The 22,048-nt window shown below is 45.2% G+C and overlaps 1 protein-coding gene across 1 annotated transcript in view; it reads right to left on the reverse strand.

Moving 5' to 3' along the window:
• The window catches only part of C23H10orf90 (chromosome 23 C10orf90 homolog), a 242,833-nt gene extending 221,730 nt beyond the window's left edge, over window positions 1-21,103 (reverse strand). Inside the window, exon 1 of the mRNA XM_052661154.1 lies at window positions 20,864-21,103. Within this exon, the coding sequence (XP_052517114.1) occupies window positions 20,864-21,103 (240 nt within the window). The remainder of the gene's footprint in view (window positions 1-20,863) is intronic.
• Window positions 21,104-22,048: the final 945 nt, after the last annotated feature.

Raw genomic sequence — 22,048 nt, forward strand, 5'->3', positions numbered from 1 at the left:
CCACTGGAAAAGGGCACGGCAGAAAGTGAAGAGGAACTAAAAAGCCTCTTGATGAAACTGAAAGAGGAGAGTGAAACAGTTGGCTTAAAGCTCAACATTCAGAAAACAAAGATCATGGCATCCGGTCCCATCACTTCATGGGAAATAGATGGGGAAACAGTGTCAGACTTTATTTTGGGGGGCTCCAAAATCACTGCAGATGGTGACTGCAGCCATGAAATTAAAAGACACTTACTCCTTGGAAGGAAAGTTATGACCAATCTAGATAGCATATTGAAAAGCAGAGACATTACTTTGCCAACTAAGGTCCGTCTAGTCAAGGCTATAGTTTTCCCAGTAGTCATGTATGGATGTGAGAGTTGGACTGTGAAGAAGGCTGAGCACCGAAGAATTGATGCTCTTGAACTGTGGTGTTGGAGAAGACTCTTGAGAGTCCTTTGGACTGCAAGGAGATCCAACGAGTCCATTCTGAAGCAAATCAGTCCTGGGATTTCTTTGGAAGGAATGATGCTGAAGCTGAAACTCCAGTACTTTGGCCCCTCATGTGAAGAGTTGACTCATTGGAAAAGACTCTGATGCTGGGAGGGATTGGGGGCAGGAGGAGAAGGGGACGACCGAGGATGAGATGGCTGGATGGCATCACTGACTCGATGGATTTGAGTCTGAGTGAAGTCCAGAAGTTGGTGATGGACAGGGAGGCCTGGCGTGCTGCGATTCATGGGGTCGCAAAGAGTCAGACACGACTGAGTGACTGAACTGAACTGAACCCACGCCAATATTCTTGCCTGGAGAATCCTCATGGACAGAGGAGCCTGGCGGGCTACAGTCCATGGGGTCGCAGAGTAGGACACAACTGAGGGACTAAGCACAGCACAGCAGTCACCCCGTGCCAAGCATTGTGCTAGATGCTTCCCAGGCACTTTGAGTCTCCATGGCAACGCAGGAAGGAAGGTACCACTGTACTTCCAATTGAATATGACGTTTAACATTATTGTTAATAACAATATCAATAAAATAATAAAATAGACCCACAATCATAGGAAGCAGACTTACGGCTACCAAAAGGGAGAGGGTGGGGAGGGATAAATTAGGACTTTGGGTCATAGTAACATATACACACTACTATATATAAAATAGATAACCAATAAGGATCCACTACATAGCACAGGGAACTTTATTCAACATTTTGTAATAACCTATAGGGAAAAGAATCTGAAAAAGAATATATATATATGTATATATATATATATTTGTGTGTATATATCTCACTGTGCTGTACATCTGAAACTAAGACAATATTGCAAATCAACTATACTTCAATTTTTAAATTAATAAATAAAAATTATCTTAAAAAACTATAATATGATATCAACAACAAAGCATTACTGAACTCTCATGTTGAGCCAAGCCCTGCCTCAAATTTCCATCCACCACTTTCTCCAGTCCCCACGAATGCCCCAGATTTCTTAACTCCAACCTGTATAGGAATCAGCTGATGCTGAGAAAGGTAAGAGTTCACGTATAGTCCAAATTAATAAGGGGCAAGGGAAGGATCAAAATCCAAGTTTACACGAGTCAGGGCCCAAGCCCTCACCCCTCTGATGTCTCAACAGAACATCATTTATTTCATTAAGATGCCAAAGCTCTAACAGAAACTAATGACAGACACAAATGATCGCACACTGTGTGATTTCAGCTATAGAAGCTGCTGACCAGGGAAAAAATAAAGTGGCAGAAAGCAAACCCATGGTTGCTAGGGCTGAGCTGGGGGGAGGACATGGAGTGCAAAGGGCACAAGGAACTTTCTGGGTCAGTGGAAATGCCCTATATCATGATCTGGAACTAGGTATATAACTGCACACATTTGTCAAAACAAAATGAAGTGCTCGGTTATAAAGTTATGAATATTAATGAATGTAAATTATGCCTTAATAAGGATGACTTTTTAAAACATACCATGAATAAGCTCCAATTTATCTTAGAGTTCCAGTTCAACATAGAGTTAGAGAGAAATGATGGGACCTTGACCTCAGGCACCTCACCACCTAGTTAAAGAGAACGGTCTTGGGCATCTGTAAGCACAAGTTAGGGCAGGACCACCAACCATGGCTCTGGGCCCTCACCTTGACGGCCACGTGCTGGTTTAGTGTTGCCATCTTGGATTATTTTTTAATTGTTGTATAATATACACAATACTTTGGCCACCTGATGAGAAGAGCCGACTCACTGGAAAAGACCCTGATGCTGAGAAAGACTGAGGGCAGGAGGAAAAGGAGGCGACAGAGGATGAGATGCTTGGATGGCATCACTGACTCAACGCATGTGAGTTTGAGCAAGCTCTAGGAGACAGTGAAGGACAGGGAAGCCTGGTGTGCTGCAGCCCATGAGGTTGCAAAGAGTTGGACACGACTTAGCAAATGAACAACAACAACAACATACACAACGTGAAATTTGCCCCTGGAAGTGTCGAAGCCCATGAGACCAAGTACATTCACCGTGTGCAACCACATCCTCTCTCCGTCTCCAGAGCGTTTCCATCTTCACAGACTGAAACTCTGTCCCCACTAAACAATGGTTTTCCATCCCCAGCTCCCACCAGTCCCTGGCAGCCACCAATCTGCCTTCTGTCTCTGTGAATTTAACTACTCCAGGGGCCTCAGGCAAGTGAGGTCAAGCAATAGCATGCCCCCCGTGCCTAGCTTGTCTCACTCAGAACAAGGTCCCTGGGCTCAGCCAGGCAGGTGGGCTGCTTTCACTCTGCCACAGGGTCTTCGGACGCACACGGCTTTTTGTGTCGATGCAGCCCGACCTTCCCGCTTTTCCTTTCGTGGCCTGTGCTGCGGGTATTGCCATCTAGGTTCTTCGGAGGCATTCGTCTGTGCACTCGCGCTTTGTGTGCACACCTCATGGACAGCAGATCATGCACGTGTGCGTGTGTGTTGATTCCTTGCTGTTCCACTCACAGAAGGTGATCAGGGGCGCCTTGGTCTCAGAAGTCGGGTGAACCTACAGTGTAGGAGTTTGACGAGACTCAGAGGGAATACAAGGCAAGCAAATTACCCTAAGACCAAGCGAGCTGAGGGCTGGCAGCCCCCGCTGGAACCAGACTTCCTCCTAATGCAGGAAGATGGTATGGGTTTCTGGAAAATACAAATGACCGAGCAACGCTATTGAGACCGGCTGGGACCCAGGACCCTTTGCTGCAGTGCTTGGACCTGGACAAACGTCTCCTCAAACAACCAACTGCCAAGAAACTATAAGGGACTAAAATCGCTGTATCGGGGCAAATTATGGACAATAAGATACAAAAAGACCAAAAATCCAATTGCCAGTTCTGAAGTAGTAGCAGTATTAGTTGCTCAGTCGTGTCTGACTCTTTGTGACCCTGTGGACTGTAGCCCACCAGGCTCCTCTGTCCACAGAATTCTCCAGGCAAGAATACTGGAGTGGGTTGCCAACCTTTCTCCAGGGGATCTTCCTGACCCAGGGATTTAACCCATATCTCCTGCATTGCCGGCAGGTTCTTTACTGCCTGAGCCACCAGGGAAGTCCTTCTGAAGAGCTAGGGGCAAAAGCAGAGTACTGTTCAGGCCAACTACACTGGATGCCACCAAAGGCACAGGCAAAGCTCCTGAGCCACCCCTCCAGCCCGACCCGCAGACACACCATTACCCTCGCCCCACACAAGGAATCAGCTCACACATCCCCTCAGGGACTGAGCAAGGGGCCCTTACACTTGTTCTCATTTGCTGCTGCTGCAGCAGGGGCCCAATAAAGCCTCGCTTGAATTTCTCATCTGGCCTTTTACCAATTTCTTTCTTTTTGAACTTTTTATTTTGTATTGGGAGTACAGCTAATTATCAAACACGTTGTGATAGTTCATGTGGACAGAGAAGGGATTCAGCCATATATATACATGTATCCACTCTTCACCAAACTCCCCTCCCATCCAGGCTGCCACATAACGTTGAGCAGAGTTCCATGTGCTATACAGTAAGTCCTTGTTGGTGATCCATCTTAAATACAGCAGTGTGTACATGTCCACCCCAAACCCCTAACTATCCCTTCCCCCCGCCCTTAAACTGGTAACACTCTCATATCTGTTTTTACTTCCGTTACAGCCCGTCCTAGCCACACATTTATGCTGAAAAGAATGGCCTAGAAGGAAAGGAAGAGATGGGCAACCACAGTCCGCTTTCCTTTCGGTCCTTCCTTACTCATCAGTAAAGTGAAATAGAGAGTGTTGGTTAAATATGATTATACAAAGGAATGAAATTAAAATCTGAGTTGGTTTCTGCAGAGTTTCCATTGTTCTAGTAAGAATACACATATGCATGGATGAGATTAAAAAATAAAAATGGTATCATTTCAGTAATTTCACAGATGAGTTCAATGCTTTTGTATTTGTGTGTATTTGTGTTAAAACTGGCATCACATAATACCATAGACGAACAGTAAAATTTATGGTAATGATTTAAAATTTTAATTGTTTTTACTTGGACTGACATTCAATAGCAAATAAAAACCATCATAACAAATCAAGAAAAAGACCACGGAAGAAAGGAAAGAGACATATTTTAGAAACTTAAATGACTATTTCCCCCAGATTGTTTAACATGGGGTCCACACTTTGATTTTGTACTGGTCCCCACTAATGACACAGCCAGACCTGAGTGAGGGGCCGTTTACTGTGGAAGTATCGCATAGAATTAGAAAACAACTGCCTCTTGGAAGGAAAGCTATGACAGACCGAGACAGTGTATTAAAAAGCAAAGACATCACTTTGCTGACAAAGGTCCATACAATCAAGGCTATGGTCTTTCCAGCCATCATGTACAGATGTGAGAGTTGGACCATAAAGTAGGCAGAGTGCCAAAGATTTGATGCTTTTGAACTGTGGTGTTGGAGAAGACTCTTGAGAGTCCCTTAGATGGCAAAGAGGTCCAACCAGTCCATCCTAAAGAAAATCAGTCCTGAATATTTATTGGAAGGACTGATGCTGAAGCTGAAACTCCATACTTTGGCCACCTGATATGAAGAACTGACTCATTTGAAAAGACCCTGATTCTGAGAAAGATTGAAGGCGGGAGGAGAAGGAGATGACAGAGGATGAGATGGTTAGATGGCATCACTGACTGGATGGACAAGAGTATGAGCAAGCTCCCGGAGACAGTGAGGGACAGGGAGGCCTGCTGTGTTGCAGTCCATGGGGTCACAAAGAGTCAGACATGACTTGGCAACTGAACAACAACATTGCATGGGAAGTCTTCAGATTTTTGTTCCCTGTGATTGAGGGCTGGCACAGTGGGACGCACACATTGGGATCACAGCTAAGCTTCTTTCCTGGGTATTTCATCAACAGTGAGGAGCAAACTATGACTCTGAGTCCACACATCTCCTGTGCACCCTGGGCCCCTCTTCATGTCCATTAACTGACACACGACCCCTTTCACACACCTAAACTACCGCCGCTGAACAGGCTTCCTCTGAAACTGTAGAGTGTCACAAAGCAGCTACACTAGAGAAGGCAGCACTGCCCAGAACTCATTAGCAAGGAGCTGAGCGCATCTGTGGCTAAAATCCTGAGTTTCATGAACTTTCTGTCAGTGGAGGGCTGGATCAGAGGCTCTGAGCCCTCCGCAGGGTAGGGCCCACCCCCTTGCCCCTGGTTGCAGTGGCTTTCTGGGAAGAGGCTTCTTGTCCTCAGGACAGAACGGCAAGCAATTTGTTGTCTGCTTTAAGAAAATCGTGCCCTCATTTTTGTCTTCAGCCCTGTTTGTTTCTCTGATACATTATTATTCCTAAATTCTCGATATTTTCCAAGACACTCCTTTTTGGAGCTGTCTCCAAGTCTTCTCTGGAAGAAGAAGGGATATAAATTAGACTCACAGAGAGGAAATTAAATAATTTCTCTATTAGGAATTTGATTAATGAAAAGGGGAGTAGGACTGACCTCTATTTTGGAGCGTCATTTTGGCAAACTAGAGCCAATGTCTGTCTGTCTATCCATCTGTCTGTTGATCAGTAAAAAATGAGTGACTCTGGAAGGGAGCCTAACATACATATCAAATCAGAGGGTGCTGTGTTCCATGCCTGAAGCCATCGATCGTCATTCACTCTGGCCTCAGGTTTTCAGCTAAAATGCACTTGGTGCACTTTTGTTCATTCATTCACTCACTCACACACATACTCCACAATGTTTCTTGAAGGCTGACCTGTTGCTAGGGGCACAGTCATGAGCTAGAACAGATTAGGGACTCCTTTTCTTATGACGCTCCTAATAGAGGTTCACACCTGTGTTTCTTCAAATCCAGGGCTCCTATGATTTCCCTCTTTGCACAGATACAAAGGTTTTAAATACAGTACAGTACCAGAATAGTCACATGCCCCAAAAGTTATCTTTCTTTTGAGTGTGAACAGAACCTGTAAACTCGATGGGCTATCATTGCTACAACTAAATTACGTTATAGCGCAAAAGGTTCTTGCAGATGCAGTTGAGGTTGCTAATCTGTTGCTGTGGAGCTAATCCAAGGGAGATCATATTAGGTAGACCTGACCTAATCAGATGTGCCCTTAAATGAAGTCAGAGGGATTCAAAGCAGCGAGACTGTCCTTCTGACCTTGAGGAAGCAAACAAACATGCTGTGAACTGCCTATGTCCAGAACCACGTGACAAGGCCTGAGGACAACCTCAGGGAGCTGAGTGCGCCACCCGAGCCCCGTCGAGACAATGGGGACTGTGGTCCTGCAGCCACAAGGAGCTGAATTCTGACAATAACCATGGATCTTGGAAGAGGCCTCTGAGCTACAGATGTGATCCCAGCCTCATCTGACACCTTGATTCAGCCTGGAAAGACCCTAAGCAGAGGGACCAAAACTGTAAAATAATAAATAGGTATTGTTTTAAAGTACTAAGTATGTGATCATTTGCTCTGCAGCAATAGAAGAATAACACAGTTTTCTGCCCAGATTTTCTGAGACAGGAATACTAGACCACCTTACCTGCCTCCTGAGAAATCTGTATGGAGGTCAAGAAGCAACAGTTAGAACTGGACATGGAACAACAGACTGGTTCCAAATTGGGAAAGGAGTATGTCAAAGCTATATATTGTTACCCAGCTTATTTAACTTATATGCAGAGTACATCATGTGAAATGCTGGGCTGGATGAAACACAAGCTGGAATCAAGATTGCTGGGAGAAATATCAATAACCTTAGATATGCAGATGATACCACCCTTATGGCAGAAAGCAAAGAGAAACTAAAGGGCCTCTCGATGAAGGCAAAAGAGCAGAGTGAAAAAACTAGCTTAAAGCTTAACATTAAAAAAAATGGAGATCATGGGGAAACAATGGAAACAGTGACAGACCTTATTTTCTTGGGTTTCAAAATCACTGCAGATGGTGTCTGCAGCCATGAAATTAAAAGACGCTCCTTGGAAGAAAAAGAAATGACAAACCTAGACAGCATATTTAAAAACATAGACATTACTTTGCTGACTAAGGTCTGTCTAATCAAATGGTTTTTCCAGTAGTCATGTATGGATGTGAGAGTTTGACCATAAAGAAGGCTGAGCACCAAAGAATTGATGCTTTTGAATTGTGGTGCAGAAAAGACTCTTGAGAGTCCCTTGGGTATCAAGGAGATCAAACCAGTCCATCCTAAAGGAAATCAGTCCTGAATATTCATTGGAAGGACTGATGCTGAAGCTGAAATTCCAATCCTTTGGCCACCTGATGTGAAGAACTGACTCCTTAGAAAAGACCCTGATGCTGGGAAAGATTGAAGGCGGGAGGAGAAGGGAATGACAGAGGATGAGATGGTTGGACGGCATCACCCACTCGATGGACAGGAGTTTGAGTAAGCTCCAGGAGTTGGTGTTGGACAGGGAAGTCTAATATGCAGCAGTGCATGGGGTCGCAAAGAATTGGACACAACTGTGTGACTGAACAGACCTGAATAGCTGATCAGAGCTGAAACTACATATGATCCTACATGAAACTGGTATTATCTCATGAGTAAATAAACAGTTTCCTCAGTTAACTTATATAGAGCACAAGGAAACAAAGAAGCAACTTCCTTGGAATGGAGAACACTGATTGATAATGCTTGTGGACCACCACGGCAGAGGCACTGAAATCTATACTATTTCACATGACATGGGCCAATCCTGCTGATCTGGCCTCTGCCGAGTATACCTGGCCTATATATTAGGCAATGGTTTGATATAAGTTCCACTACATTATGAAAATTTTTAGCCATTATTTCTGCAGAACTTTTCCGTACCCTCACCCCATACCTATTCTTTCTAAGATTCTAATTATATGGGTCTTGGATGTTTTTATATCCATCCCTGGGTCAGAAAGATCCCCTGGAGGAGAGCACAGCACCCCACTCCAGTACTCTTGCCTGGAGAATCCCATGGACAGAGGAGCCTGAAGGGCTGCAGTCCATGGGGCCGCAAAGAGCTGGACACGACTGAAGTGACGGAGTACACACAGACCTAGAAATAGCCTCTCCTCTGGGGCTGACTCAGCAGAATTTCAAGGCAGGCCCTTACTGCAGCTCCACTGAGCGTTCCATCCATTCAGGGAGCTCTCTGCATTCTGGACGGCTGGGACCACCCGTGCCCCCGTGGCCCTAAGTGAGCTCTGAGCACCGTTCACCTGGCAGCATCCCAGGAGCTTTGCCTCCCTTGCCAGCTGTTCTTTGGTCTTGTGGAATTTCACAGCACAGATCGGTCCTCAGCCACAAACTCAAGGGAACCCGAAGGAAATTTCAGGAGCTCTCTCTCCGCCTGGCTCCCCTCTTTCAGCAATTCCTGCAAACTCTAGATGCAATTCTACAGAAGACCAGGTTTTGTTTAGGTTCTCCTTGCCTGTGCCACCGCCTAGAAATTGCCATCCCATCTGCCTGAAGTGTCTTCCTTTTCTCCATTCCCACATTCTCCTGCTCCCTTTGGGTCACAGGAAACTCACATTCTGCTGTGAAGCACGTGCCCAAAGCTCTCTTTCCCAGTGTGGTCTCGCGGAGTTCTCTGGTCTACGGGTCCATGTAGACCCTGACTTGGCACTGACAGGCTGCCTCCCTGAGCAGACGATGAGAAGGGACAGCAGCGCTGTCATCTGGACTTCCGTGTCCCCAGCACCAAGCGCGGCTCCTGGCACACACCAGGCTCCTGATATACTTTTTAAAGCAATCCAGCCCAGTATCTCCCCTTTGGTCCATCTGCTCCCCTAGAGAAGGAAGAGGACCTGGGACAAAAAAACAAACAGAGGACACTATGAGCCCACACGGGACTCACAAACTGCAAGGAAGTGCTTAGTGGAAAAGCCGCAGGAAGAAGAGCTGCCCAAAGCAGAAGGAGAGCTGGGGGCTCTATAACACCTCCTCCCACCCGACTCGGGCAGAGCCCACTTTCTCCAGGGCCCACTCTGATGTCCCGAGGGGTGTCCCCAACTATTGCTCTCCCGACAAAGGCTGCTTCCCGCTCCTCTGCCCCAACACCAAGCCAGAAGCACAGCGGCAGAGCTGACGTAGCTAAAGCTTCCTTCGGCCGCTCCTAACAGGGTCTCTGGGCCTCATTTCCTGGGTCTCGCAGAATCTTCTCTTTGGAAAAACAGGGCTCCTATGCCTCGCACAGCTGTGGTGGGGATCAATGGGGCAATTCAGAGACCAACCAACACAGTCCCCTTTGTTCCAGCCCCATCTCAGCTCTCCTTGCACAGAGTGGTGCAGACACTCTGCCCTCTGATCGTTTCGCCCCCATGCCCTCTCCCCCTTCACATCAGCTTTCTCAACACAGGCAGTTCACACGGCCTTCTTTGTCACTTTCTCCTTGGCTCATGTGGTTGGAAAATATCAGTCTGAAACTTCCAGATCAAGGCTTTGGACCTGTATCCTAATCACCTGGTTGTCAAGTTAAAAAAAAAGATTTTTGTACTCCGCCATAAAAAAGATTTTAAAAGCCATTTAAAAAAAGACTCAGCAACATGGATAGACCTAGAGGTTGTCATACAAGGCGATGTAAGTCAGAGAGAGAAAGGCAACCATCATATGATTCGCTTATATGCAGAATCTAAAAAAAAAATTATATAATTATATATATTTATATATAATATATATTATATATATATAATTATATATATTTGACTCTGAACTTATTTACAAAACAGAAACAGACTTACAGACTTAGAAAATGAACTTATGGTTACCAAAGGGGAAGGAGAGGGATAAACGAGGAGATTGGGATTAATATTGTATGTCAAGTAGATAAACAACAAGGACCTTCTGTATAGGATAGGAGCAATAGTCAATACTTTGTAATAAGGGAAAGAATCTGCAAAAGTATACATGTATATATATTTGTGTGTGTATCACTCTGCTGTACACCTGAAACTAATGCAACAATGTAAATCAACCACAGTTCAATTAAAAACGAGACTATGTTACTCTGTTTAAAATTCAATGATTTCCCAGTGCACTTAAAATCTAAAAGCTTCAAAATGAAAAAAAAAGAACCAGAGGTTTCTGGACTCTCCCCTTTCCCAGAGCCTAGGGGTCTATATTCTTAGAAAGGTCTCCCCAGGGCTTCTGAAGGACTCTACAGCATGAGGGCCATTCAGCCCTTTATGAGGTGACAAACCCCATTCAGAGCAGAGCAGGTCTTCGAAGGGAGGGTGCATCTTTCATGAGAGATGCCCTGCTGTACTTCCTGACCTAACCCTGGCTTTACCAGGCAGGAATCAGATGTGTGTGAACTCACCTTCTCTATCATCTCTTGTCAAAGATGGAACTGACAGATGGCCACAGGACTGGGTGAGATCTGAGCAGAAATTGTTCATTCAGCTCAAGCACAAGGTGGTGACTAATCCCTGAGTTGTCTGGGGATGGAGATTGCTGAGCCAAGGGTACAGAAGGTCACCGGTCCCTGTCACTTGGCACTTTGAGGGTGGGGAAGGAGAGCGGGGGTGTTCACCCAATTTCAACAGGATTTCCGGCAAGCGGTGGCATCCTCAAAACACCGGTCACAATTAGCCCTGGCCCCAGGGGCCACGTCTTCATGCCATGGCTCTGCTTCAAAGTTGGGGATGACAGAAAAAGACACACCAGCGCATGAACTCCAGTGACGACTCACCTCACGGAAGGCTGCCTCTGTGCCATGCCCGAAGCTCAGCTTTCTTATAGATTATCTCCCTTAATCCTCCCAGCAGCCCTCTATGTTGGATGCCACCATGGTTCTCATGAGCACAGATAAGGAAACTAAAACTCAAAGAGATCAAGGAACTTGCCAAGGTCACTGAGCTAACAAGACCCCAGGAAGACTCCATCCAGCGCCTCCACTCTTAGTCACACATCCCACCTTTGACCCACATCTCCTCTGCCTTGGCTTGGCTGAAATGTAGCCACGGTCCTCCTAGCCATGCCCAGCTTCCTGATCAGTTCATTTCAGTCGCTCAGTCATGTCTGACTCTGAGAACCCATGGACAGCAACATGCCAGGCCTCCCTGTCCATCACCAACTCCTGGAGTTTACTCAAACTCATGCCCATTGAGTCAGTGACGCCATCCAACCATCTCATCCTCTGTCATTCCCTTCTCCTCCTGCCTTCAATCTTTCTCCGAATCAGGCAGGGTCTTTTCCAATGAGTCAGTTCTTCACATCAGGTGGCCAAAGTATTGGAGTTTCAGCTTCAACATCAGTCCTTCCAATGAATAGTCAGGACTGATTTCCTTTAGGATTGACTGGTTGGCTCTCCTTGTAGTTCAAGGGACACTCGAGTCTTCCCCAACACCACAGTTCAAAAGCATCAATTCTTCGGTGCTCAGCTTTCTTTATAGTCCAACTCTCACTTCCATACATGACTACTGGAAAAAACAAAGGACCAGACAGTCCTTTGTTGGCAAAGTAATGTCTCTGCTTTTTAATATGCTGTCTAGGTTGGTCATAGCTTTTCTTCCAAGGAGTGTCTTTTAATACCATGGCTGCAGTCATCATCTGCAGTGATTTTGGAGCCCCCCAAAATAAAGTCTGTCACTGTTTCCACTGTTTCCCCATCTATTTGCCATGAAGTGATGGGACTGGATGCCAGGATCTTAGTTTTCTGAATATTGAGCTTTAAGCCAACTGTTTCACTCTTCTCTTTCACTTTCATCAAGAGGCTCTTTATTTCTTCCCTTTCTCCCATAAGGGTGGTGTCATCTGTATATCTGAGGTTATTGATATTTCTCCCAGCAAGTTGGTCAAAATGATGTCAGATCAGTCTCAAGAGGCTCAGCTGTAAATGTTCCAGACCAACCTGCACTTCACCTTTCGTGGAATTCACAGTGCAGTTAATGTGGAGATGTCAGTCAGCAGGCATGCTCCTTGGCATACAAAAACTCATCTCCAACCTCAGACCTCTGTGCCTCTTCAGGACCCCACCCCCTCACAGCCAGCCTCCCATTGGCAAGGGCAGGGAGGCGGGGAAGAAAGTGGTCAGTGGAACCACTGATTCCCAAGGGTGGACACTCCATCTTTCGCCTCTTGGATTTCCTCCTGCGTCTGGACAGAGGCTACCAACCACTGTCAATGGATGAGTGGCTGAAGCTTCTAGGAAATTCTAGAAGGATCACCCACTACACTCTCAGGTCCTGGCCATGAGGCACAGGATTCCGACCTGTTCACTGGGTGGCAAAGTAAATTGAAATACTTATTGTCCTTTGTGAAATGTCCTTTTCTTAGTCCTGACTCTGGAGGGCTCAGCACCTTTGCTGCAGCCAGAACCACCAACATATCCCAGAAAAGCATCACTCGGAGGCCAAGACTTCAGGAAGAAAAGCGAGACTCAGAAGCCTCTGATCTGGGCAAGTCTCTTCAGCTTGGTTGGGAAACAGGTACATTGTTCTGTACCTTTTGGCTACTATGAGCAGAAAGGGAATGTTTGTTTCATCTTCTCTTAGGTCTTGATGACTCTTTATTCCCTGAATGAAGTTCTCTGGAAGCTTAAGCACTTAAAACTTGAGTGTTTTTCTTTCATATTACCTAAGGGCTCCTTTCAACAACTGGAAAACTTTCATCAAAGCCCAGAGCGGTGTTTCTCAACTTCCAGTGTGTGTGTGTGTGTGTGTGTGTGCACACTCAGTCATGTCAAACTCTTTTGTGACCCCATGAACTGTAGCTCGCCCGGCTCCTCTCTCCATGGCATTCTCCAGACAAGAATACTGGAGCGGGTTGCCATTCCCTTCTCCAGAGGGTCTTCCCGACCCAGGGATTAAGCCCATGTCTCCTCTACCTCCTGCTCTCCTTACCACTGGGGAGCCTCAGGGGCATCACAACCACAGGGGCAGACACGGCTGCTACCAGCCGTGATGCAGAAACCGGACAAAAGCTACGAAGCAGTTGTTTGAAGACGCTGGACACACACAGTGGAGGGCTATAATTCTGGAGGGACGGGGAACCAGAGAAGTGAGCCCTACACCTGTCCCTACAGAGAGGCACCTTCCAGGCTGTGTATCAGGAAGGGGAAACTTGAGAGCCTGGCATCTCACTGAGTGGAGGAGGCAGAGGTGAGGATTCAGAGAGGCTGAGGTAGCCAGAATTAGTGCAATGAAATACCAAAGAACAGCAAGGAAAGAGAGTTACAGTAACCTGCAAAGGGGCCCAACAGTCTCTGACTGAATATTGACTTGCATGTGGGAAAAGAAACTGTCTGCCAATGGAAGAGATGCAGGAGACGTGAATTCAATCCCTGGGTTGGGAAGATCTCCTGGAGAAGGAAAAGGCAACCCACTCCAATATTTCTGCCTGAAGAATCCCATGGACAGAGGAGCCTGCAGGGCTACAGTCCATGGGGTCACAAGAGTCTGACACAAGTTAGCAACTGAGCATGCAAGCACACACGCAGGGAGAATGACCTGAACGCAGGAAAAGAGCTACTAGACAGAAGCCCGCCAGACACTTCCAGGAACTCACTCAGAGCTGGAGACAGTTCATGTTCCCACTGGCCCTGGTAGTAAGATATCACAAACCCGGGGCGTTAAGTGGTGTTGAGAACTGTGACTTGTGGGGCTGAGCTGTGGGGCTGGAAGAGACTCTTGAGAGCCCCTCAGACAGCAAGGAGATCCAACCAGTCCATCCTAAAGGAAATCCACCCTGAATATTCACTGGAAGGACTGATGCGGAAGCTGAAACTCCAATACTTTGGCCACAAGATGCAAAGAACTGACTCATTGGAAAAGACCCTGATGCTGAGAAAGATTGAAGGCAGGAAAAGAAGGGGATGACAGAGGATGAGATGGCTGGATGGCCTCACCAACTCGATGGACATGAGTTTGAGCAGGGTCTAGGAATTGGTGATGGACAGGGAATCCTGGCGTGCTGCAGTCCATGGGGATGTAAAGAATCAGACACAACTGAGTGACTGAACTGAACTCACAAGGAGCGGGCCTTAATAGTGGGGCTGAACTATGGAAAACAGTATGGAGGTCCCTCAAAAAAACTAAAAATAGAGTTGCCATATGATCCAGAAATTCTACTTCTGGGCATTTACTTTACTTCACTCGCTCAGTCATGTCTGACTCTTTGCAACCCCATGGACTGCAGGACACCAGGCTTCCCATCCCATCATCAACTCCCAGAGCCCACTCAAACTCATATTCATGAAGTCAGTGATCCCATCCAATCATCTCATCCTCTGTTGTCCCTTTCTCCTCCTGCCTTCAATCTTTCCAAGCATCTGGGTCTTTTCCAAGGAGTCAGTTCTTCGCATCAGGTGGCTAAAGTATTGGAGCTTCAGCATCAGTCCTTCCAATGAATATTCAGAATGGATTTCCTTTAGGATTGACTGGTTGGATCTCCTTGCAGTCCAAGGGACTCTCAAGAATCTTCTCCAACACCACAGTTCAAAAGCATCAATTCTTTGGCGCTCAGCTCTCTTTATAGTCCAACTCTCACATCCATACATGACGAATGGAAAAACCATAGCCTTGACTAGACAGACCTTTGGTGGCAAAGTAATGTCTCTGCTTTTTAATATGCTGTCTAGGTTGGTCATAGCTTTTCTTCCAAGAAGCAAGCGTCTTTCAATTTCATGGCTGCAGTCATTGTCTGCAGTGATGCTGGAGCCCAAGAAAATAGTCTCTCACTGTTTCCATTGTTTCCTCATCTATTTGCCATGAAGTAATGGAACTGGATGCCATGATCTTCATTTTTCGAATGTTGAGCTTTAAGTCAACTTTTTCACTCTCCTCTTTCACCTCCATTAAGAGGCTCTTCAGTTCCTCTTCACTTTATTCCATAAGAGTGGTGTCATCTGCATATCTGAGATTATTGATATTTCTCCTGGCATTTCTCCTGATATTTCTCCAGTCTGTGCTTCATCCAGCCAGGCATTTAGCCTGATGTACTCTGCATATAAGTTAAATAAGCAAAGTGACAATATACAGCCTTGCCATATTCCTTTGTCAATTTGGAACCAGTCTGTTGTTTCATGTCTGGTTCTAACTGTTGCTTCTTGACCAGCACACAATAAGGTGTTCTGGTATTCCCATCTCTTGAAGAATTCTTCACAGTTTGTTGTGATCCACACAGTTAAAGGCTTTGGCGTAGTCAATAAAGCAGAAGTAGATGTTTTTCTGGAATTCTCTTGCTTTTTCTATGATCCAACAGATGTTGGCCACTTGATCTCTGATTCCTCTGCCTTTTCTAAATCCAGCTTGAACATCTAGAAGTTCTCAATTCATAAACTATTGAAGCTTAGTGTGGAGAATTTGGGGAATTACTTTGCCAGCATGTGCAATGAGTGCAATTGTGTGGTAGTTTGAGCATTCTTTGGCATTGCCCTTCTTTGGAATTGGAATGAAAATTGACCTTGTCCTGTGGCCACTACTGAGTTTTCCAAATTTGCTGGCATACTGACTGCAGCACTTTAAAAGCATCATCTTTTAGGATTTGAAATAACTCAGCTGGAATTCTATCACCTCCACTAGCTTTGTTCATAGTGATGCTTCCTAAGGTCCACTTGACTTCACATTATCCAGGCAATACTATAATTCAAAAAGATATGCACCCCTATGTTCATAGCAGCTCTGTGTACAACAGTCAAGACATGGAAGCAACCTAAGTGTCCACTGATAGGTGAGTGGATAAAGAAGATGTGGCACAAACAGCACTGGAATAATATTCACGCATTAAAAAGAATGAAAAGAATGGCATTTGCAGCCACACGGATGGACCTAGAGGTTATTATACTAAGTGAGGTCAGAGAATAAGATATCACATGATACATCTTATAAGCGGAATCTAAAATATGGCACAAATGAACTTATCTATAAAACAGAAACAGACTCAGGAACGTAGAGGACAGACTTGTGATTGCCAAGGCAGAGGGGTGGTGGTAGAAGGTGAACTGGCAGGGTGGAATCAGCAGATGCAAACTACTATATACAGGATGGATAAACACCAAGGTCCTGCTGTATAGCACAGGGAACTATATTCAACATCTTGTGATAAACCATAGTGGAAATAAATACGAAAAAGAATATTATATATATGTATAACTGAATCACTTTTTTGTACAGCAAAAATTAAAACAGCATTGTAAATCAACTATACTTAGATCCAATAAATTTTTAATACATAGTGAGGCTCAATTAGCCCGAGACCAGGGTTCCTCAGCCTCCACACTGAGGACGTTTCAGGATGAGCAGCTCATTGTTCTGAGGCTGGGGACTGTCTCGGGAGCTGCAGGATATTTAACAGCATCATGGCCTCTACCCAGTGGGTACCAGGAACATCTCTCCTGCATCGTGAAAACCAGAAATGTCTCAATGTCTGCAGGCATCACCTAATATCCTCTAGGGAGTAAAATCATCCATGATTGAGAAGAATTGCCTTGACTAAAGTCTGCCAAAAAGTAAGGCTCAAAAGGATCAAAGTGTTTTCAAGTGACGTAACCTCACGTCAGAATCAAGTTTAATGCTCTTTGAAGGAACACAGCAAACTTGACACACACACATGGCAGACTCGGGTCCCAAGGGCCTTGGCTGGGTCATAGGCATGTATAGCTTTTAAAGTGCACCAAGAGAAGACAATCCAGTTATCCACTGACAGATAAACAGATAAAGAGAATGTAATACATACATGCATATATTTGTGCTAAGTCGCTTCAATCCTGCTTGACTCTTTGCGACTTTGTGGACTGTAGCCCACCAGGCTCCTCTGTCCATGGGATTCTCCAGGCAAGAATACTGGAGTGGGCTGCCATGCGCTCCTGCAGGGGATCTTCCCAACCCAGGATCAAACCTGCATCTCTTACGTCCTCTGCACTGGCAGGCAGGTTTTTACCACTAGCATCACCTGGGAAGCCCCAATACATACATGCTAGAATATTATTCAGCCTTAAAAAAAGAACAGAACTCTACCATTTGTGACAACATTAATAAAACTAGAAGACATTGTGAGAAGTGAAATAAACCAGTCACAGAAGGACAAATGGCATGGTTTGCCCTGCAGTGTTCCACTTATATGAAGTATCCAAACCAGGTAAATTCGTGGAAACAGAAAATAGAACAGTGGTTGCTGGGACCTCGGGGAGGGGGAATGTGGAATGCTACGCATAAAACATAAAACTTCAGTTACGCAAAATGAGTAAGTTCTAGCACTTTCCTATATGACACAACGCCTATGCTTAATAATGACACTGTTACTTCAAAATACGTTAAGGAGATAGATCTCATGATGCTTTTACTGCCCAAAAAAAAACAAATAGAAAAAGCAACACAAAGAACATAAGGAAATCTTTAGCAGTGATGGGTGTGTTTAGTACCTTGGTTGCAGTGATCATATATCATGGACGTGCGCATATGTCTAAGCTCGTCAGAGTGTAGTTAAATATGTGCAAAAGTCAGTAAATAAAAAAAAATGATGAAATGTTGCCATGATGCTTATATTCAGTTGGAATTGAGCGCCACAACCCCCCATTCCCTCCCTCTAAAAAAGGATGATTAGGAAGAAGAGGCAGAAATGCCAGAGGTTTGAAGAAATGTTGAGAAGCATGGCCAGATGGTGACCACCAAGCAGAGAAGCTCTCCCTGGTCCATCTAATGATTAAATGCATCAGAAACTGTCACCTACAAGAAGACAGATGGGTAAGACGTGGCTGGCATGTCCTGGCCCGTGCCTACCATTAGAAAGCCTCCAAGTATCGACAGATGCCACCTCACACTCCAGCACTGGGAGACATGAGCACATCTCTGGATTCTATGTGGCTTCCCTTCCTGAATCAGGGAAATGATACACGTGGCCCTAAACAGCAGATCTTGGAAAGCGACCACACTTGCAATGTTGACAGCAACCAGAACCCAAATGCACATCCACCTCCTTGCCCAGTTACAGTTTTTCTGATGTCCAAAATTTGTCAAGTATGTTTGCAGAAGGACAAAGGTCCTGAGCACACTATACTTTTTTAATAGTTTGGGGCATTGTTGGAGTCAGCAGGGATTGCGGCTTTACAAACGTGAAGACCGGGGTCTTCAGCCTCCTCACCACCATCTGCCTCCAATCCTCTCTGCCTTTCACCACAACACATATGCTTGCTGTTCCTATTTAAAGGTAGCTTCAGACAGGGACTGAGTGTGGCTGGATCATCCTGGGGCCAGAGTTAAGCTGGGTCACTGCCTCTCTCGGATGAGAGGCAGTATCTCCAAGTGTTAACACAGCTCAGAACTAAGGTGATAGTTTTAGAAAAATGCCAGCCTTAGACCTTAAACTCAGCTCAAATAAATCTGTAGGTCCTCCTGGGAAGGACCTGAAATCCATAAGGTTTTTATAGAAGCAAAATACCCCAAATTCACTTTTCCTGGAGAGGCAGCCAGTTTCTTTAATCCAGCACCTTTGTGCATTGAGAGTTCATCCCACTGACCAGACTCATTTTTCACCCCATCAGGTACTTTATGGTTAAAGCCCTGGCAGGTTAACCGATGGCCTTGGAGCCTTTGAGAGAGAAGGGGTCACTGGGCCAAGTCTAACAGAACCCAGAGGCTGTTAATTGGGCTCTCATCAGTTCAGCTTGAGAAGTGAGCCAGGAAGTTGCCTTCCTGCTGGGTTTCCTACCCTAAATGGTGCTGCCGTTCCCCAGTGGGAATAACAGGGAGAACAGCTCAATGGATGTGGAATATTTTAAGCTGAAATGTTTGCTAGTGAAAGAACAGAGCTTGGAATTCAGGGAGATCAGAGGATCAGATCCTGTCTGAGTGTTCAAACTTGGCCTGCACTTGAGCGGAGGAAGCAGGCCCTGCCTGGGCCACCTTTCACATCACAGACATGGTGAAGAGAGTTCAGCTGACCTGATTGCTGTGGGTCTCAGACTCACTTTAACATAAGACTTGCAACTCCAGGTTGCTCTCAAGCAGCAGGCACACAGCCTCAATTGTTGTCTGTATTTGGAAATGGGGGTTGGAGCAGAGTTGAGTCACGCAAAAATGCTGTAGCTGCGGCCGTCAGTATAATAGAAGTTTTTACAGTCTCCTACAAAGATACAGTTTTCCACACTGTTACCTTCAATGCTGCTAAAGGAATAAACAAAGTTTTATGCATACAAAAAAAAATTGAGGACACAGGAGCTGCTCTTTGCCATTGAGGGTTTAAAACGGACCCATGAACACTTTTTAAAAATGCAAGCTGATATAATTCAACAAGTTTTTCTCTCTCTCTGGAGGACTGAAAAATAACCTCAGCGAAAACTACACAATGATAAAATTCTGTCCCCATCTGATTAATTCTTTGTGAATAATAACATCTCTGGTTTCCTTCAATTATATTCTAATTGCACACCTTTTTCTCTGGTTGATTGGGCAATGAACTAATGAACAACTATTACTGAATTTAATTAACACCATTATTTCTGTGGCCTTTATATCTCTGTGGTGAACATGGAAATTCACAATCCTGGGGCTGGCACTGGGAGAAGCCAGCCTTGAACCCAGTAGAACAGGTTCTGACATTGCCCTGGAATAAGGAAGCCCAGTGTGGGAAACAAAAGAACTAGGGGTTTTGCCAGCATTCATGGGAAGCCTTTCCTAACAACAGCATCAGTATTCAGAAAGGTTACTTCTTCATAAAACATTAGCAATTTGCATGCTACATTTATCAAAAGGGATGGGTAAGTGAGCTATATGGGAATCAATTACAATGTCATTCATAATTTATTCCATGTACAATAAAGACCTGATCAGATTTCGTGTGTGTTTACCTTCTGGAGGATAACTGCTTGTGGCTTATTCTAGTTACAGAATACAAATATACTTCAGAGTAATGTGTTTATCTAACTGTGACATTCTCAATCTCCCAAGTTCTCCTTTTTTCTCCCACAAAAAGTAGTTCCTGTTTAAAAATAAGATCTCACTATCAAAAAATAAAAGCCAATTCTTACTGGTGTAACTTAAATCATTCTATGTTAACTTGATCAAAGCAAGGCATAGATAATCTCCTGTGAAACGCATCAGGAAACAAATGGGAATTTGTTTTTAAAGACAGATGATTGCAAACACACAGAGCTAAGAAAATTTATCCCCAGAAATAGACTGCAGTTTCTAAATGTGGATACAAATTATCCAGCTCTTTGGAGCACTATTAAAGGTTTGTAAGGGCAGAAGTGTGTCATGTGTAAATTTCAGTTATCCAATTCCACCGGCCACCCCCACCCCCCACCCCTGCCTCATATTTCAAAAAATGAAGTAAATAAAGGGATGAGAAAGTCTTCTCCAAATCCTTTGAGAAAAACTAAACCGATGATTAATTTATCAGACCAGATAGAACATCTGAGCTGTTTGAAGAGTAGCACTCCATTTCTCGGAATGAGGTGTGCGCCCCAATTCAGCCTTACCTCATATCTGCTGGCTGGCTGCTCAGCTGTCTTCAGGCCTTGATACATACGGATGATACAAACTTTGGCTCTTCTCTGGGAGGGAAACCAGTTCCTCTTCACAAAATCCATGACCATCACATGGTTTTTCAACTCTGTACTGAACGTTTTGATCTGAAAAGTTGGGTAGACGACTGTGTCTGTGTGGCGGGCCACATTCCCTTTCTGATGAGTTTTTGTAGGAATTCCAGACTGCTGCATGATACGCAGAGTCCTGTGACTTCAGCGAGCAAGCCTGGCAAACACAATTTTCTTTGTTTCGTGCAGGTATCGAGTGCAGCAGGAGGCACTTGGAAAGTGCCTGAGCTCAGACCTCTCCCGGACTCTTCCAGTTCCAGGCTGCGTTGTTTGCAAACCCCAGCCGTAAAGCACGTAGGGTCTGCACGTGGGAACCCTGAGAGGGACCTTTATGTGCTATGAAAATGCTCCTTCTTGCTCACCCACCTCCAGCACTTCCACCTGGGTTCTCGGGTCAAAGTCTCCTCTGATTTCAAAGGCGCACTCCTTTTTCCCACTACACTCAAGTCCTGAACGTAGAATCCACCCGGTTGCAGCAAGATCCAATATACGTTTTCAGTCTCCAGTCCCTCGATCCAAATAAATTATTTATGGGGCACTGTACAAAGGAACCAGGAGGGATAATTGCCGATTTTCAGAATTCCTGCTTTTTTCTTGCCAGGACCGAGAGGAACAAGAACAGACTCCTACTGACACAAAGGGTGACCTCAGCCCTGGAGATGATAAGAAACGCATTCAAGTGAAAAACAGAAGTCAGCACAGAGGCAGCGAAGGCTAAAGCGGGCGTCAGAGACTCGGAGCTCGGGTAGGACGCCCTGGGAGCCACTCAGGGGGCTGTCCTGGCTTAGCTGAGGGCTCCAGTTCCCGCACAACCCTGCGAATTCTCTCACTACCCAGAGTCTCATTTTCCCCATCAGGAAACTTGAAATAATAAGACTTGCCCTTCACAGGGTTGTTGGGAGGATCTGGTTAGCAAAATGGTGAGACAGTAACTTCCAATAGAGTCATATAAGGCAACACTTCCCGAGAACAGTTAAATGTTTTCTGCCCAAACTGTGTTGCACACAGTTCTTCCCATAAGGAAGAACAAATCTGACTTGGTATCAGATCTGTTTCTTTTACTTTAAC

The sequence above is a fragment of the Budorcas taxicolor genome, chromosome 23 (genome assembly GCF_023091745.1).
Source record: "Budorcas taxicolor isolate Tak-1 chromosome 23, Takin1.1, whole genome shotgun sequence".
NCBI classification, from domain to species: domain Eukaryota; kingdom Metazoa; phylum Chordata; class Mammalia; order Artiodactyla; family Bovidae; genus Budorcas; species Budorcas taxicolor.